We start from the raw sequence: 20570 nt of genomic DNA, 5'->3' as shown, positions 1-20570 counted from the left end.
TCTAGCAGGCATTCACAAATAAACAGCAGGAATATATGACAAATAAATGTCTCATTCATGTATTCCCAACCGATAGTATTGTGTGTACTACGTACACTGAATGAGTTAGAGAAAGAGTTAAAAATCTGATTTTCCGGTTTAAAAAAAAAAAAAACACTACTTGCTTCCTCCAGAATTCGAGAATTGGTTAAAAATGACTAAAAGTTCCTCTGATCGATGAGGCTTTTCTGGAGATATCACGCCATAGAAGCTACCATAAGATTGCTCAGGCACCTAAAATATTCATGCAACGTGAAATATTTACACCAACTAGAAAATATCGAATGCTGGCAGACCTTTTTCAATTTGCTGTCGTGAATATATAAAAGTGTTTTCTGAACATAGCTGAAGATTTTTCTCTAGGGTGATAAACAAAAAACCCATCATATCCACTTTTAGTGATCGTTAATAAAAGAAATCGTTAAAAAGGTTTCTCCAATGCATTCTGGCCTGGTCTCTGTGATCAAAAACACTTCAAAACAGTAAAAAGTGGATGTGTAGAAGAAGAAAAAATGAAACGGTTTTTATCCTGAAATACAATGATGTGGTAAATAGTTAATTTCTTTATCGAAACCAAGACAATCTTTGTAAAAGAAAACCAAAACGTCAAGAAATGTTCCGCCAAGAACTGGAAGGTAGTTTCGTTGTGAAATATAAACTAGAGTTTAGGTGGAATTATTGGTATGAATTATTACCGTTTTTTGCTTGTAAATATGAAATGTTTCCTTATTGATAGGACATCTTTTAGATATCCTATTGCGATAAAAAAAAAAAAAAAAAAAAAACGTTTCAACATGATGCCAAACTTATCCACTTCCTGACAAAACTTCAGAGATTTTTTTAATATATTCCGAGTACATGCTCTCGATGATAGTGTTATTTCTTCTCTATAAGTCTGTCAGGAGAAAATTCGAGGATTTATCTACGATTTCTGCCGACTAAACTCAATTTTTTTTTTTTTTGAGACCGTCTACATACACTATTTTCTTTAGTGATGTACCAACTTCTCATGAATCAAGAATCCTCCGATAAAGGCATCTTAACTTCTCCCATCAATGGTTTCTGTACTAACAACTATCCAACAGTTAATGTTACAATTAGTCCTACGTAACAAATACAACTCTTCTGAATATAAATACGATGTATTAATATTCATCGTTGCATTCATTTCTTAATTATCTTTTCGCATTATTTCTATATATGCAGGATGCATGCAATAAAGAAATAATAAATGAATACTAAGCACATTTTAAAGTGCTCTTTCTTTGTTTCAAAAGTTATCCCTTTTTAGGAAGGGAAACAGAGAGGGTGTTAAAATTCTTTACATGCTTTTAGGCTTAATATCACCGTGTTTATAAACGGAAATGCATGAATCACTGAGGTAAGCATGTGTGTCATAACAAAGAAGGTAAATCTTTGTAAGGCGGATTGTGATAGCCTCTTATCAGATTGGGTGCGATAACGTCACGTGACTTACAATATTACAGAATGTAGCGCGAATCACTAGATAAAAAAAAAATAATAAAAATAATAAAAAAAATTATCGTGACATTATTGATCGTGAACTTATCAAAGACAACCTTGATCTTGTGACCTTTAACTGCTTTGTATGAATTACAACTCGACAAGCAAGAAATTACCGGTTAAACAAGTTCTTATATGGGTACGTTACTCGCTCTTTGTAATGTGTGTGTGTGTGTGTGTGTGTGTACTACTGTCGAAAGTAGGCTATGTCAGAAATTCATTAACATTTAGTGAGGAATGTGGCTACCGTTGATCAGAGTTCAACATGAAACGTGTGTATGAGACATAATGCAAAACGCCTACCCGGCATGCATTTTGTATGATACTTGTTATTATCTGAATTAAAAAGAGTCGAGGAATGGTTATGCTATTTAAAATTATCAACATGATTGTGTTTTAAATGTAAGCTAGTTTGTTTGTTTATTTTTTTCCTATAACCAAAACAGACTGTTAGTTCTACTACATTAGGATTAGTTCCACAGATGAACTAAAAGTTTTATAATCTGGAAAGCCTTCTCTGGAGACCAAACATGGAACTTTTTCAAAGCTACTTTAGGTCTCCAAGAAGCAATGTAGTGGTCTTGCTATGGGCGATGAAATTCAACTCCCAATTAAAGACATTTATAAAATGTTTGGCTGATGGAGTCGTATAGAACAGACTGGAAGAACATTGTTAGAATAATTTCTCGAGAGATGCCTTGTTCTTACTTCGTACATAACACACCTGAAATTTCGTATTTTTTACGTCTTTCCTAAATCTTAGATTTTTTATAAAGAAAAGTAGAAGTGAAACCAATACACCAGAATCGCCTGCTGATGATAAACTGAAATTCTCCAAAAATCATTTGAAACAAACACCAACACGTATATATACACACATCACCTTAATCTCAACTTTAAAGAACTTTATTTGACCTCTGGCGTACATTCTTAATATTCTCAATTACTAGTCATCCCCCCCCACACACACGTACATCAAAAGAAGACAAATATGTCCCTATTTCATGTTTAGGATCCAAAGTAAAATTTGTCGAGTCATCTCAATTTTGATTCAAACCACAGCGCTTTTAGTGTGGATGTTAGGCAAAAACTCATTGGAAATTATACGTCACATAAACTTTTACCGTACTTAAATATTAAATATAAAGTGTAAACGTCACCTAGCGTAATCTATAGGAACTTATCCATTGTTGAATGACCCCCCATATCCAAAAGTTATATCCAATATTAATAACATCTGAGGTCATTTTTAAAATGAAATTATGTAGGCAGGAAATAAATGGGATATCGGCATTAAGTTTTATGCAAGGTTTGACGCGCATATGAAAAATTTTGTCTCCCATTCTTCTAAAACTGTTTTTACTAGAACAGCCGTCTAGCACTTTACTAATGTTAGAAATTTTAATATTATTAAAATTTACTAACAGGGCTGTTAGTCAATATTTTAACTCGATAAACTGTAGTGTATTCTTTATGGGACATTCATAACTTTGATTTAGCTTACGATAAGGTTATGGAAAGAGAAAAATCTAATCTAAATTATATAAGGCGTATCTTGTTTGTTGGAAATATCGTTTTAAATTCATAAAACGGTTGGTTAAACAACAATTTTCTATAATATGAATGGTTTTTCAGTTTGATAATAAGGTCATCGCTTCCAAATAAACAAAAAGAAGGTTCCACCCTGCTTATGGGTATAATGCATACGTGGTTAGTTTTGTATTAAACATCAACTAGAGCAATAGACGCCCTTTTCTAAAGTAGATCACCACAGTTAGCCTTTTTAACTAAAAAATTCTCTTTTCATAAAATTAAGGTCACCACGATCTTCTAAAGACATGGAAGAATGACATTTGATTATGATGTCTATAAACTGGATTACGAAGTACGTAGCTGTGATGCTTCTACATCAACGGGATACCTTTTACGAAGAACCTCAACTTTCTAACAGCAAAGAGATATTTAATCCAACGTGCGTAGCTGCGATATTGTAATCTTATACTATACGAAGCACAAATATTTCTATCATCTCCCGCTGCCTTCATGACGGAATCACATAACCTATTTGGGTGATTAACGACCGCTATCATACTGCGAGAGAAAGTCGTTAGTATGTCACTGACCTATTTATTTAAGTCTTTTCTTGGTTCGAGAGTTAATACGGAGTTTAATGAATCTGGACTTAATTTCGTATATGAGTTCGTGTTCGTAAGTTACGTTTTCAAGAGGGTATACTGTCTGATTTAGGCATTAAAAGATTGCGTGTTATTTTCATATACATCACCGCTTTCTGCTAAAATAGGATTATTAAGTTTCTTGAGGTATGAACATACTCGGCAATGTGTAAGCATTGAAAGTGGAAGATGGCAAGTGCTTTTAAGTACTCATAAATATAATACTGGTGAACATTAAAAGCAGTCACCGCAGAACTGGCATCTTAACGGAAATTGTACTGTAAGAGAAGTCCATATGTACTTTCCGGTTTGCTATTTTATATTCATTGCGCGTGTTACTGTGCTTGTTTTCTGTGAAATCCAGGAGTATTTTTGTATTTTATGACAAGAAGAAATGGCTGACCATACAGTATAAATTAAATACTCGGTTTATAAGTGGTTTATTTTTATTTTGAAAGAAGCAATTTCTTATTTCAGGTAATGTATAAAACGGTGTCATAAAAGTGACATAAATTTCATCATTCTTCAAAATTTCTCATTGCGCAGTTTGAATCGGATATACTTTAGCTTGCAACTTGTTAAATTATCAGGCTATTTAGCAAGTTATATTGCTAAATTAGCCTGATAAATGCTCAACTTCTTAAGAATAGTAATCTACAAGGACTTTAATGTTTGTTTGTTTTTTTATTCAAAATGTGTATAAAAAGAAACTATTTGCAAATGCTCGGCAGCCATTATTATTTGTTGCTAAACAAATCATCTTTATCTTTTCAGGGCGCCACTAAACTTAATAGGGACGATATAGAAAGGGTTTTCTCCCTTTATGATAGGGTAAGTATTTTTTATTATTATTATTTTTTCAATCTTTGTAACTTTGATCAGAAATTGTGATGTTTAGAACAGAATGATTAGAGTTATAGCGTCCCTACAAATATATTTTACGTTTTGAATTGAATATTTGGTTCCGCTAAATTGTTAAGAATTTTAACATTTAACTTTATTTTAAGTTGAAAAACGTATATATAGCGTCTATCTTAATAGAAAGTCAAAATTCTGAAGCTACAGTCATTCTGAACGAAATCAGAAGTAGTTCACACACACTATATCATCATCAACCTACTTGTGGATAAACAGGAAGACTTTTGCTGTTGTTTTCTGCTCTGGGGAAAAAAAAAAAAAAAAAAATCGCTACTTCTAGTACTTATAATGTACATTAGATCGTCTGCCAGCAATTTTAGTTTTAAAAACTTACCTCACTGAAGTAACTGCTCGATTTTAATAAACACATTAATGATTACTATTGTCGAGCCATTTAAGGCTGTTTGTTGTTACTAAACTGTGTGAGAATTAAATATTATGTTGGTTTGGATCACTTTATGGATGACAACAAAAGTCGCATTATTTATCAGAGAAAAATCAGAACCCAGACGATGGTTTGATTTCTTCATGTCGCAGTTAACTACACACATATCAAAAACAACCAACAATCATTTAGTTCGGTTATAGCACTTATTTTTAGTTTATTTAGAACGTAAATAATAATGATAAATAAATATATGATAAAACAATAAATAATAAAATAAATAAATGAAAAATAAAAACAACAAATTAACCTTCCGCTTAATCTACAAGGACTTAAATGTTTTTTTTTTTTATTCAAAATGTGTATAAAAAGAAACCATTTGCAAATACTCGGCAAATATACAGTTTTTTAAGTATCTAGTTTATTTCTCAAAAATATAAAAAAAAATCAAATTTGTATGAAATTTGTATATGCATAATAAAATATTTTATTACTTTCTTATTTTAAAGGATTTCTTTAACCGATAAAAATACTTAATCTTGAAAAATATTTTATGCACACGGGATACAGTAGATCTAGCTGGTTCCTGGGTGTAGGACAATTAGAAAGAGTGATACAGTGAAAGAAAGTTGGAAAAAACAAGCAAAATCTTATAGCAAGACTGTACAATAGTTCATGAAGTATATTCACGATGTTCCCATGCTAGCGGGACAAAATAAATGAATGGAACTCGGTAACCCTGCCAATCAATCTGGTTCAGAAAAAGATGCCTCTGCAAGGTCAGTGTACGCTTGTTTCTTAGAACCAAATCTGAAAGAAAAAAAGAAAACAACAAAAAAATCTTTCACATGTGAGCATCATAGGTCTTTTGTTACAATGTGTCAGATTAAAAATAAATAAAAAAAAAGTTGAACGTCATTATCAGGCAGTCTCCATTAATTTAAGGTCTTTATCCTGTTCGCGTCTTCCAACTTCTTTATCACATTGACACACGAAGAGAAGATTAATTTTTCTAGTAATAAGAGAAGAATGGTGGTCCTGCTGAGCTCTCGTTTTGCCGAGCTGTGAGTGATATAGAACGACTTCATCTGGTCTGACAGGTCACCCTGTTATTACAGAATAATAATAATAATAAAAAAAGCTCAAAATTCTACTGGTCATTCAGCTGTATATTGAGTACTATATTAAAGAATGATGTTCGAACTACTTTTATTCTGAATGTAGAAAATATAGCGCTTAAGAAACTGTATGAAAATTAAGGAAAAAACACAATAAGGAAAAGGGCTTTTCAGGTAACTATTTGGTATGATTACTCTCTCTTGTTGTCGCTCGGTAAATGATTATTATTATTATTATTATTATTATTATTATTATTATTATTATTATTATTATTATTATTATTATTTTATTATTTTTTTTGTGCTTGGAAGAAGAGAAACCTCAAAATAATTGAGCAAGTTATTAGTTATTGATTTTGTTCTCTAACTTGGTTCAAGAACAAATCCACTTCATGTCGTACTTTTTATTAAACTGTATTTGTAAGATTGAAAGCCTATTAACTTTTTTTTTTATAAATAAAAGTTTGTTCAAGTGTAAGCCTGAAAGAGGAATCATCAATGTTTGATTCCCAATGATCTTTAGAACTGAGTTCGATTTTCTTTGATCAAAACAGTCTACTTCTACAGAGTCGACGCGGGTTGCACATGGAGAGAAATTTTTCCTATACACAGAATTAAAAAAAAAAAAAAAATGCTGAATTATTATTTTTGGCTCCTGTATATGAAAGATAAATGTAAATTTATACTCTAATATTAGTAATTAAATCCTAATTACTTATAAACGAATAATCTAGTTTGAAGTAATTTTTTTCTCTTTATTCTGCAGGATAGAAATGGTACCATAGAAAACGAAGAACTTAAAGGATTCCTGAAGGATTTGCTGGAATTAGTAAAGAAGGTGACTATAAATCATTTAATACGATTCGTTTAGAATTACATTTTAGTAAAATATCGTGCAGTAACGAAAATTATTAAGTAATACTTGAGATATTGGAGCCAGTAGAATTCTCTATACAGTAATAATTTTGCATAGTATTTGAATATTTTCTGAATACCTGTAAGAAAAAAAAAAAATGAAAATATCGAAATTGTAAGACTTCTGAGAACAGAACTGCAAATGGAAGTACATTTGATTTTTTTTTTCTCCCTAGAGGGCTGCGTGTCCTCCTATGATTAGTGACTTCATATCGAAAGACTTACAAGTTCGATTCTAAGGGGACTTTTTTTCTAGCTTTTTCTTTTTTAGCTAATTTCGGGATTAGTTGGTCTATGTTTGTAAGTAAGTATGGTGAATTTTTTCGAGAAGAAACCCAGTGTTTTTGATCTCGCAACTCCAAAAAATTAACCGTGAAACACAGTACCGTCGACAGGATGTAGCATAGAGGCATCCTGCCTCACGGCGCGGCTTAATAATGGCGCTCGTTCAGCCATATTGTAGGCGCCGTAGCTACGCTAAAAATTTCTGTTAGCGTAGCAAGTGAGGAAAGAAGTTTTTTTCTAAACTTAAACGGATTAAGTCATTGCGATCTTTCTTTCTTTCGAAGTTCGCAATGACTCAAGAAAGATTGGTTGGTCTAGCAACTATATCGATAGAGGCGGACATAGATCATAATTTATATTTAGAAGAGCTTATAAACAGTTTACTGTGCGATATCCCCGTAGAGCAAACATTTAATTAATATTATTATGTAATCGTTTTGCATTAATGTTTCTCTTAAAAACAAAATAGTAATTAGAGATTTTCTTTTATTTTAGTCTTATAATCCATGAGGGGGATATTTAATTATTTTCCTCAGGGCGCGATCTAATCTGGAGACGGCCTTGAATATACAAAATTAATCCCAGTTAAGATTAGGTCACATTGTCTCCTATTTGTCACGCTGTGACAATAGCCTCGAATACGGCGATGGAGATTGGGGTTCAATCGATTTCTAAAAAAGATATAAGAAATAAAACTAATTTCAAATATCTTACACATGATGACTCCATACATTTATTCCCTAATCCTAATTAGTGGTTAAAAGTACTCATACTTTACCATTAGTCTCTCTCTCTCTCTCTCTCTCTCTCACACACACACACACACATACAAAAATAAACCAATGTTACATAATGACGTTAAGCAGTAAGGAATAAGGTGGTTGATCAACATTATTATTAATTTTGTATGCAAGTTATTAGTCTCTCTCTCTCTCTCTCTCTCTGTGTGTGTGTGTGTGTTTTTTTTTTTTAATTGTGCTTTCTTGTCATAGCAGCCAAGAATAATCTCAAAGGTCTAGAACACCTATTCATATAATTTATAACTTAATAATTAGGAACTTATATTTATAAATATTTTATAAATTGTTACGAATTTTAAGATTCTCATCAATCTTTAGAAAACAACATTTTTGTAGCCATACTATATAAATGACTATGACAACCTATTGTCGAGCAGAAAGATTAACTTGATTTGAAGAAGTAGTCTCTCTGACGCGAGTGTTCAAAGAAAATTCTATACATGTTGTGGTAAGGACCCATCTCCCTAAATACTCTTTAGACATGTTGGAAAGTTTATCGCCATTTGCGATCAAAAAATGACATTTAATCCACGGGGATCAAACAGACTATTTAGTTGGCTCTGTGGTCCATATTGTTACCCAGTTGGGTTGTTATTGCAGGATTCATTAAAATTCAGCTTCACTGTGATAGTCACACGAAGATAGATCATATAATAGATAAATAAAACATATTTCTAACTAATCTACCATTGTTCCTGCAAAAAGGATTAATGATATAAATGTTGCAAATTATGATGAATCCACCTTTGATAAACTGTTCCAAATATGTTATCGCTTGTAGCGATAACATATTTGGAATATATCTGGAACAAAGATAGTAGCTGTAGCTCAAAGATAGATAACATAATGAGAAGTAGCTTGCGGAGCACAAGTACGTCCCTAGTGTTTGCGAAAACAGAAAATCACAACCTTGGAGTTTTTCATTAATACTGTAATATAAACATTCAGAAAGAATATGTGGGCCGGTCTGACGAATAGAAGAATTGGATGTAAACGATGCGTCCTGCTTTTCGAAATAGACTGAAACCTTCTTCTTCCAGTATTCTGACAGAGAACTGATTTCATATGAATTTAAAATGTCGGATGTGTTTGAAGTTAGAATCTAAATTGACTTCGGTAAATATTTCATCTCTTTCGTTCGCCAGTGAGCTTCCTAGATATTTCAATGACGAATGTATCTCTAAATATACAACACCGTCCGATATCAGCAAGTTAAAATCACGCTTACTTTATTTATTTATTTGAACTATATAAATATCTCATAATCTCGATAAGCATATATTACGAATAATAGATAAAGTTAGCTGTCAGTGTGTATCAGTCATGCAATGTGAATCTTTTAATATGTGATTTGTTGACGATCATATATTCCGTTAAGGCTTACGAATATAATTAGTGTGTTAAATACCGCTGGCATGTATTCATTGGGCTAGTAAGTATATTTAAGAATTATTCCTTAATGCGAAGAATTGTCTGAATTTTTTTACCCTTTTCCATCTTTCATCTTGATTGATGTCGCGTTCAATTCAACTAGATAGAATGAGTAAAATAAGAATGAATATTTCTAGATATTTCTTTTAAAAATATATACAGCAATCCCTCGATTAGTGCGCCTAATTAATGCTTTCTTTAAAACAGGCGCATTAATCGAAAACGCACTAATCGAATATAATAACCTTTGGGGAAAAGTATAATTCGTTCCTCAGATTTCTTTTTTGAACCTTTTATAAAAGAATTAGGGTATGTCTCAGGGCCCAGTTAACAGAAAACCATGAAACTGAAAGACAATAAAACATATTCAGAATATACATTTTATTATTCTACTTCTTAACAAAGAATAACTAACGTAGTTTGGCGGTCATTCTGTTTCTTTTTTTCATACAATCGACGGTATGGCCCTATTGCCTTCATATTCTTTGAGATCTTCGCGCTGCGCATCTAAATTTAGCAGGTCGGAATCACTCAATTCTTCAGAATGAGATTTAATTAACTCTTGGACGTTATCATTGAAGGGGAGAAAGAAATGAAGGACGTACGAATTGGTCGCCAACACGCGAAACCACGTGCTTTATAGATAAAATTTCCCAACTGTTATACAAGCAAAATAGTTACCCTTTAAAAACTACAATGATCATAAAAGAGAAGTTAATTTTCCGCGTTGTAATAATAAACAATTCATCCCAGATTGATTACCCTATTATCGGAATGGATTGTCCTTTTTATGTCATGCGCAGAAGTGTCGAAGGATCTCGAATCTATGGGCGTACTATAGCAGACGACATAAATTTTGGGGTAAAAAATTTGGAACATAGTATACATGGAAGTAGTGTAGTATGCCATTAAAAATAACTTTGTAAAATGTTTTAAATCGGTAACTAAATTATTTCATTCTGGTGAGTGATTTTTTTAAAATAGTTAGCCATAAAAATGTATAGACAGAAAATTTTTAAAATCTGTAACATTTATTTTTAAGATGTATATAGGCGCACTAATCGAATTTGAGTATCGAAAAAAAAAATGACGCACTAATCGAAAACGCACTAATCGGGGACGTTTTAATCGAGGGATTACTATAAATATATTTTAAAAAGTGATAAAAGGACTAACTGCCCCCTCAGTCTCCAAAAGCTAGATAGGGTATAAAGGCCTCGCCTACTCCCTATTAGGGAATAAAAGGCGTTAGTTGATTTTTTTGATAAAAGGATTAGTAAATAAAAGTTTTGCTTACTGTTGTTTGCTACGTACAAAAATGTATTATCATAGGCTTTCGATATTTATGTAGCATGCATTGTAGAATCTGTCTTTGAGTAATATCCAGATTTTATTATTAAAATACTGTCAGAGCCGCTTACACTTAACACGTGATGATGAAAGAACATTGCATAAACATTTCATATCGTCTCAGAATGCTGTGAAGTTGACTAATAAACTGCTATGATGCTTACATCGTAATGATATGCTGTGACGCAGACTTGATCAGCCAAACTCCCTCGTTAATATCAGCACGTACTTACAAATGTTGCTTAATTTGCAAGGTGGATTACTTTTGATTTCGTTTGAGTTTGAAAAATAAATATCTTGAGTTAAGTATCTAATTGTAATTGCAATTTAAAAGAGAATAAATTTAAAGGCGCTTTCATTTATAAAGAAATAGATTAGCAGTCGTAAGTATATGTTCGCAATGTTTGAAATTGATTACATAAATTAAAAAAATAATAATAATTTAAGAACTGTCGATATTATTATTTTTGTTTATTTATTTAGAAAATTTAAAGTGAAAAACAAGCATTCTGATTGGTTTGTAAACATCGTTGTCGAAAACCCTAAGTTTCTTTATTATAAAATATCTGATGTGGAGATAGCATTTATTTTTTTAAAAGTTGTTTAACATAATTTGAAGGTTGTTTTGTTTTCAGTTACGTATGATTATTAAGATGATCTATACCTTAATAGAACGGCTTAGATCACCTTAATGGACATCCTCGTGTTTTCTTGAATATTATATACCAGTGACCAATCCTTGGTGCACAGTATTTCGAGTCGTGTTTAATTAAAAGCTAATGAAATTTTGCAGTTTCGTTTTGTTAGTCTCCTGCCGATTCCCTGAGCGATATCTGCATATTGCTTTTATTTCCGTGAATTCTCTGCCTTAATCAAAACACTTTCCTACTTTTAATTATTTCCTGTTTCCAGTGAAACACAACGACGTCGGTCATCGCTGCAAGATTATAAGAGAGAATTAATAAATCGAGTCACAAGTCGCTTCATGAAGTATGCAAACATCTGTTTCTGTCTGCAGCTGTTTCGAAATTTCATTTATTCCAAATACCTACGTGGAAAGTCTGAACAACAGCCAACTATCGAAACAAATAAGACACAGAGAGATCGCAAAATGAAGTTTATTAAATAAATAGAAATCACCTTTCCAAGAACTTAGAAACTTAAAGGTGAAAGAACTTAGAACCATAGTTAGCAGACAATTTTATTTATGAGCATTTGAATCTTTTTTAATACAAACATTTAGAACCTTGTGGTTATTGTGATCAGAGCACTGTATAGTTTATGTCAACCTTTCTCGATACAAACATGGATTTTTTTTTTTTTTTTTTTTTTCCCAGATCACTTCAAGCCTCCAATAAGCCAGGGATGGTAGTCTCACATCAGACGATAAGCAGGGATCTGGAAACCAAAATATTTTTCACGTTACTTCAAGCTTCAAGGACAAGCCACGACTTCTCTTTGTCGATGACAAAGAGGCGTTGCATACTTAGTGACCGAGTCTAACATTATGTATAATTTCCCCTGAAACCTCCATACTTTTAAACTGTAGAACAATTGGAATTTTTTTTTTAATTCTCATAAATGATTGAATAATATGAGGGTCATCGTCTGCTATCCTTTAATTAAACAGGAAATGTTTTGTCTTAAGACAATGCTCACAACCGGTTTTAGGGGAGGGGATCGAGAAATAATGGTGACCACAAAAGTATCTGTTCTTGTTTCATTTTAGGATACTTAAAAGAAGAAAAAAAAAAAAACATTGTGTGTAGGGGGGGATAGAATCTGTCTTGCCCACAGCTCAAGTCATCAAGGTTTCGGACGTGTCTGACTTTGAACTGTAACCGAGCAAAAAAAAAAAAAAAGCTGAAATTATCTGATATCCACACGTAAAAAAGTAGGAATGTTTTGGATATGTCAACATAGATAGCAATGGCATTTATGTGTTTACAACAATAATTTATCAGTTGAGGTTAACGACACAACGATATAAATTTATATGTAAGAGTATGGGGGAATACGATTTTTCTAAGGTGCAGTGTCTATTTTTTTTGTACTGTTATCTACCCATAGACTCTCAAGTAGACAGAAAAAAAAAGTAAATACAACGATGTAGAAAGTCCACAAAAATAACTGATAAATCGGTGTACCGTCCGAATTTTGGTTTGTTGATTTATCAGCATAGACGCATTGAGGTCTTCCTAATAGCCGAGGTCATCATATGTGTATCTGAAACATTCCAAGAATCCCTTGATTGATTCATGGTTAAACATTGTAGTTATCGGTAGGTGCACGGGTATGGGGGGGGGGGGGACTAGAACTTAGAAATCACTGGAAAAAGAACCATCCGAAAGATTAATTGATAATCAATTAAAAATCGTCTGCTATGATTAAATATGACAACAGTACCTAATAGGCATTATTGGCTTGCGAATTAGCAAGTAGCAATCAGTTTTAACTCTATTTGTAGCTATTTCTTTTGCATACTTACTTATAATACTCCTAATCGTATGGTCTTGGACAGTTTACCCTATTTACATTAAATAGTTTGGCCGATTTACTCGCCATGAAAAATGATGAAAATTTGCTATTTAGGGCGTACAGAAGATGTTTGGTTTGGATTAGATAATTTTTCTATCAAAATTATTCTAACCGATATATTAATAAATCCGCAGTGGTGGACAGAATTAAGATGTCTATTAAAATATCTAGATTTGTGTCAGTTTTAGTTTCAGTGGGACATTTTAGTGGCAAAGTTAATTAAAACAAAATTACATGTGTGTACGGTATATCTTCCAAACTATAGATTCCATTTTTTGTGATAATGAATGCCACTATACAAGAATATTATTACGAAATGTCGGGGTTTTTTTTAATTTTCTACGATCACTTACTTTTTTTTTAAGGATTGCAATTTTCACTTTAGCTGTTTTTCATTTGGCTAAATCCTGTAATGTGAATATCCAGGACATGGATTCTTTGTATTCAAGTGGATTGATTGTTGATCTTTTTATCCATCCATTGAATTTAGACAGGTTTCATTCAAGGTAGAAAAAATGCATTCAAATAACTGCTGGGATAGCATTACATTTCAGATAAACGCGAACTGCACACCTTAATAGAATATGTTTGACATATTCTATTGACATTTTTGACAATTCTTCCTACTAATTCTAGTCCATATGAACAATTGTTGAACGAAAATGGGTCTGGCCCGCATATAACCTTCCACTTCTTCCCAAAAGACGTTGGTGTTCTTTTGAACTGAAATCTCTGAGGACTCTGTGTACTGAGTCAAATTTTTCTAGATAATTTTGCTCAAACCATGTCGCCATCACGTCTACAGTATAACATAATTCATCGTATTGCAAGAGATATTGGTGTATCTCATAAAACTGCCACAATTATTCAGAAGTATTGCTTATCTGTCGAGACTCCTCTTTCGCTGCATTGTAACTAAAGGTCTGAACTTTAGTTTGAATGAAGGCCTAGTACAGGTATCCAGTACATTCACGCCCATCCGATCGGTATCGTGATCAGTATAGTTTGGATTAGTATAATTTACGTAGAAAGTGAGACTATGCAGTTCGTTATAGTGTCCTGCTACTAATCTCAACTCTGTAGATTCTTGTAATCCCCGATCAACTGTTTCCACAAGAGTGCTGTGCGTGTTTTGCCTGAATTAACACCCTTTCACTTCCACTGGCTGATAATATTGTTAAACAGCTGATGCTGATTTTAGATGATGCAACCTTTTACTGATGTCATGAACAGATAATCCACTGATATATCATAACACACCTCTCTTTCAAAAGTCCTGTTTGCCGTGTATATCCGTAAAGGTCACCTGTCACGGAATATACATATCAGTATGTTTCGTTCTAAAATAAGAAGAAATGTCCCAATATATATTTCAACATAGTATATATATATATATATATATATATATATATTATTTTTTTTAATTTTATTTTTTGTATTTAAATTCGTTCTAAGTAAATACAATTTAACCAAAAATGCCATTCTTTAAAAATAGAATTTTGCAATTCTTCTTCTTCTTCTTCATTGGGGTGGTTGAAAATATGAGAGTTCTCCTGATCCATAAAATAAAGTAAATAATAGAGACCCTAAATTGCCGAGAGAGTACTCAGTTGAAAACGGCTAATGCAGCTGTCCGACCGAAATAGCTGTAAAGGGGCCACGGGCTTTGTTAACGACTGTTTGAAACATCGACGGTCCAATTTGTCACTTTTATCACAAACCGAGGAAAACTGCTGCAGATAATGACTACAACCTCGGGGCTATCTTTTTTTTTTTTTTTCTTTTTCTTTGCTTGCTTGCTGTTTCTCGCCTTTCATACATCGCACCGATTCGTTGCACAAAATTAGATAGATAACATCTTGCGTTTATCTCCTTACCCGTGGTGCGTTTGGAATGTTGGGTAATTTTTTTTTTTTTTTAGTTCTGACAGAATCATATGCACATTTCATCAGTTTTGATCTTACGTAAACCGAACTATGCGTTTTTAGAATCGGAAGTTGTCTAAAAATATTGAACTCTCTAAAGAAGTTGGCAAGCTAATAAACTCAACAATAATTTATAAAGATGAAATATATACACTGAGATGAATAATTTTTTAGTTTATCCAGCGCAATTACTAGATAACTTTACTGCTAAACATTAAACAGCATAATAAAATAACGTCATTGAAGTTATATTAAAAATTAAGGTAATTCTAATGCTAGTTAATCACCAACTCACAACGTTGTTAATTAAACTTTGTTTTGTTTATTTATTATCATTTCAATTTTGTGTGTGGGGGGGGGGGAATTAAACTTAATGCTTTAATACAAGGAAACAAATGCCTTTGACTGTCCTGTTTTCAAAATCTCTTTGAATTTGCTTAAATCATATCCTGTCATTTAAAATCAAATCAATATGTATTGAAATTTAAAGTGGTAGATGATTTTCACTGTAAGGTGTGAAACTGTCATTTTGCTTACTGGAAGTCTGAAGTGGTATGATGACGTTGGAATCAAAAATGGGGGAGTTTCCAGTTTACTTAATACCCGACCCCATCTCACCCACTCTACTAATGTGATTTGGGTTTACAACCTTTCATGGCTGCGAGTGTCATTTAAAAAATAATAAATTCGATTTATTCCATTTGTTAGCAATTTTTATATACCGATAAATATATGAATTCCCTGATATACATGGATTTTGCTGTAAATGTAAAATGCTTGTAATACTTTCAAACTTCTTTGCTTGTCATTAGTCTTAATTTAAATTAGAACTCTTAGAAATCCCGAAATGATAAAATATTATCAACTTAAAGAAAAATCAATATTTCTTTATGCTCTCTTGAATGATACTTGAAATATCATTACCTTGAGCGAACGGCAGAGGTCATGATGTTGTTACAGCATATTAACCGCAAAAGGAAATGAATCACGTGAACGGTTTGTGTCTACATAACGATTCTCAAGTGGTCAGTGAAAGAATTTTAATGAGCAGATCGCTAATTAACCAAACTCTCCCTAGACGATAACAGCACACTTTTGATACTGAGTCTATTCTTCTACGCATCCTCTTTTGTAGTAATAAGCACTGGAAAAAAAAAAAAATAAATAAATAAAATAAATAAATAAAATTTACGATCTGATTGCAACTCTCGACTTATTTCTTCCATAATAAAAAAAAAAAAAAAAGAAAAGAAAGAAAGAAAATAACCGAAATACACATTCAATGATCAATACTATTTGCTCTCTAACCATGTGTTTAATCTGCTTTTCAGGATTACGACGCACAAGATCTAGAAGAGTTCCAAGAGGCCATATTACGAGGCTGCGATTTCAACAAGGACGGCAAGATCAACAAGAAGGAGCTAACAATGATTCTGTTGGCGCTGGCTAAACACTCACAGGAAGATGAATGTAAATAACTCCTTGATTGGAAAATCCAAGGCTAGACGCCCAGTTTCTCCTACTCTCAGACATAATCATTCATACTCAAAGCAGTTCTCTCAAACCCCCTTTATCGAGTTTTTGCTCAAACCTTCAGCTTACCCTATGAGATTTCTCTGTTAGGTATTCCGTGACCCTTTAGTACAACTGTTGTCTTTCTGTACATGTCTGTTAAGACGCTCTCAGAGGTACTGACACTACCCTGACTGTATAAAAAAAACAAAAAACAACTCTCATTCTAGCTCTAGGTGTTTAATCTCATCTGTCTGTCAGCCTATCTCTTTCTCCAACTCCCCCATCTATCTCTCTCTGTCTATCATGTTTCAGAGGTCTTACAGACGACTATCATATCATTTCTTCATATCTGTCACACATCTTCTGCCCGTTTTCTCAAGAAAAGAGAGTTATAAGGAAGCAGTTTGAGGCCCACATATTTTTTAAGTTTCTGGCTCTCCCTCCACCTTCCTTTCAATCTCTGTGATTTTTCAAGTGCAAGTAGTCGTTTTTGATTTCCTTCCATTTCTATGTCTATTTTTGTCTCTGTAAGACGTTGCCTTACAAAGTGTTATAGCGAGAGAGCTTTGCCGAAGTATTTTTCTACTGAGTTGTTTTCACTTTTGCCGTGGCTTATGTAACAAATATGTCTAAGTTACTAGCAACGTGGCCGGGAAGAGCAATATATATATTTATATGCTTCACAGTTATCTTCCTATGCGGCCAAATGCAATGGGTAATGTTTTTCTGCCGCCTCAAAAGGATAAGCCAGTCATGTTATAAACTCGCAACTTTAAGGGAAAACAAAAGTTGTGGACCTTGTAACGAATATATGAAAAAAAATATATATGAAATAAAATTCACTTGTAAAATCAAAATGTTCGTCAAGTTCTTGTGTGTTAAAAAATAATAATAAAATAATACCGTTATGTTGTACTGACTAATGTACTTTATATTAATATTACATACAAGAAATAACATAGGAAATATTTTAAATAACATTCTTCTGTTGCTAAGATACGTAATTATTATCAGTTTAATATATTGGTTTAAGAACTATCACGAAAACATATCCAGATGGCGTTGACGTATATTGAAATTCCTGGAATGTAGAGTTTATTTGTATCGTCTGTTTTATTGTTGTGTTTGCAACGTTATCATAAAATTTTCATTTGCTGAAATAATCTATGACAGCATATGTGTCATTTAAGACTACTTTTCATTTTTTCTTTTAAACTAAGATTATTTGAAATCTCTTTATTATTATTATTTTTTATTGAACTTAGCTAAAACTGAGCTATGTAACTACATAGCTCGGTTTTAGCTAAGTTCGATAATATGTTTTACGAATAGTTACACCACTTGTTAATACTGATGAACTTTCAGACACGACTTGACTGATAGCAGTTTCAGTTAATTAATTTAAAAATAAAAAAATAAAATAAAATAAAAATAAAAGAGGGGAAGGGAAATACAGAATTTTTAAATAATTGTCTATTTTTGAAAAATTAGCTTCAGTTAATACTTGTTTTACTCTAAGATAGTTAAGGAAAAAAAAGAAAGAAAAAATGCCAAGCTTATCGTTTTGTGGCTAAATGACATAATAATAAATAAATAAAAAGATAGTAAATGATTATCCTCGTCCATTGATACACTGTTCGCTTAACTTTCTGAAATCTTGAAGCAGCATGGGAACCATATAGGTATAGATTACAGAGCAGGCTTTGTAATACTTGGTCCAGTCGTACTAATGTTAATGTAGGCTTAACTTAATAACGGCTATTGTTTCTTTCAAAGTAGTTTATAGTTGAACATTTAGCGTGGTTTCCATTCCTAAAAATACCACTGATCATCTTCCTTGGAGATCATATTTTCGACATCATTGCCTGAGGTTCTATCTGGATCTCTATAATGTCCTCAGATCTTTGTCTCTTTTGAGTTAATTTCATTTTGAAGAATAAAAAATAAATCACGAGGAGACTAGATATGAATACGGAGGATTCATAACACAAATTATCAAAAATTTGGCTATCGAGAATCCAATGAGAATGTTGAATAACATCTAAGCAATTAATCCACTGCAAGGTTATAATGATGATGCTCAACAAACTAACCATTTATGAAGCAATTTAACAATACAAACCTGGAGATACGAAATTGCACCTGCTAGGCCTAATCTCCCCCTTACGGTCATTCCACGCACTTTGGGTAGCTTCATGTAAAATAGATAATGGAGGTTGCAAATAATATTCGTTACTACAAAACAAATCCTAAATCTCAGGCATGTGTTTCTTTTTTTAATTTATTTAAATCTAAAGTTAAAATATATTACACGATAATCTCCTTGAATGCCAGCCACTGTTAATTTTCCACTGTTAATGATCAGTGGTGACATTCTCCTTGAATGTCAGCCACTGATCGCGTAAATGGCAATCTCATTCGCATAATTTTGAATACAACTATATAAATTCCAAATTTAATGACAAATGACGTTACTTCCTTCTAAAATAATAGTAGATTATTTTGAAGACCCACATCCTTCTGACTGTAAAACAAAATACGAAACATGTACTTATCGTAATTTGTCAATAGTGTTGTTAGCAATTTTACAGCTTTTTATTCTCATTTATTCGATTACAGAAATATTCGCTGTGGACGATGTTGTCCAGATGTGAGCAATTGTAATTGCGTACTCAATAAAGGATGTAATCATTAGCAAGCTTTGCTATTTAACAGATGTATCAACTATTAAAGAGCAGAGTATAAACATGCGATTCAATTAGTTGGGGACCGTATAACTTCATCAATCGAAAATAGGTAGAAGTGGTAAATGTTTTTAAGCAAGAGAAGTGAATATTTAACCAAAAAACGTTTCCGATCCTTGTATTACGGTTTTAAGAGAGATTATATGAAAATGCGGTACATTTTATATTTGAAATTTTGCGTTATTTTAAGATATTTTAAGATTTCATAACTGCACAAGCAAATACAGCAAATGCATTTTTAAGAAAAGGAGTGCAGGGTGTTTAATTAAAGTAATTTCTTAAAATTTAATAATAATAAGTTCCGCATTATTTAATTTAATGATGGCTAAAATAATAAAAGAAGTGATGGAAAATTTCGTTATGCAAATTGAAAATAAAAAATTAAGAAAAAAAAAGGGCAGTTACTAATTGATCCATAAGATGCAGATTATAAATTAAAGGAAAAATAATTAAACCATTTAATAAGATAAAATATTTAGGAATAGAAAAATCGCAAAAAAAAGTACAAGAACAAGCAGTAAAAGCTAGTATAATATCTGGATGTATCAAAAGCCTCATCTGGAAGAATAAGAACATAAAAAGGAAACAAAAATAAGAATCGACAAAGGAGTAATCAGACCAGTACTAACATATGCAGCAGAAACACGTGCAGCAACTACAAAAATTACCATAAAAATGCCGAGATGAAAACATTAAAAAAATTAAATGTGTAACAAGATTAAACAAAATCTTGGTGGAACAAAATTTAATAAAGTTTATGAATATAAGGATTTGGGTATTTGGGTTGACAGAACTAGTAAAGCATATCAGATTGAAGGCTAAATTAAAAGAATCTCCACTTGTAGTATTAAGGAAGTAACGATACCATTATACCAATCTCTGGTTAGGTCACTCTTGGACAGTGGCTTG

General features: G+C 32.3%; 1 protein-coding gene and 1 long non-coding RNA gene across 2 annotated transcripts in view; one reads left to right on the top strand and one right to left on the bottom strand.

Moving 5' to 3' along the window:
- The window catches only part of Cbp53E (Calbindin 53E), a 196198-nt gene extending 178366 nt beyond the window's left edge, over nucleotides 1-17832 (top strand). Inside the window, exons 9-11 of the mRNA XM_090397382.1 lie at nucleotides 4512-4568; nucleotides 6925-6996; nucleotides 16734-17832. Coding sequence (XP_090253508.1) covers nucleotides 4512-4568; nucleotides 6925-6996; nucleotides 16734-16880 — 276 coding nt within the window. The 3' untranslated portion in view covers nucleotides 16881-17832. The remainder of the gene's footprint in view (nucleotides 1-4511; nucleotides 4569-6924; nucleotides 6997-16733) is intronic.
- The window catches only part of LOC150103251 (uncharacterized), a 41027-nt gene continuing 26003 nt past the window's right edge, over nucleotides 5547-20570 (bottom strand). Inside the window, exons 2-3 of the long non-coding RNA XR_016548772.1 lie at nucleotides 16327-16546; nucleotides 5547-5850 (exon numbers count right to left, since the gene is read on the bottom strand). This is a non-coding gene — a long non-coding RNA (uncharacterized LOC150103251). The remainder of the gene's footprint in view (nucleotides 5851-16326; nucleotides 16547-20570) is intronic.

Source organism: Typopeltis vanoorti, chromosome 9, assembly GCF_054136105.1.
Source record: "Typopeltis vanoorti isolate ZY-2024b chromosome 9, IOZ_Tvanoo_1.0, whole genome shotgun sequence".
Taxonomy (NCBI): Eukaryota; Metazoa; Arthropoda; class Arachnida; order Uropygi; family Thelyphonidae; genus Typopeltis; species Typopeltis vanoorti.
The sequence above is the reverse complement of the archived record's forward strand: the minus strand, read 5'-3'. Positions and strand labels throughout refer to the sequence as shown.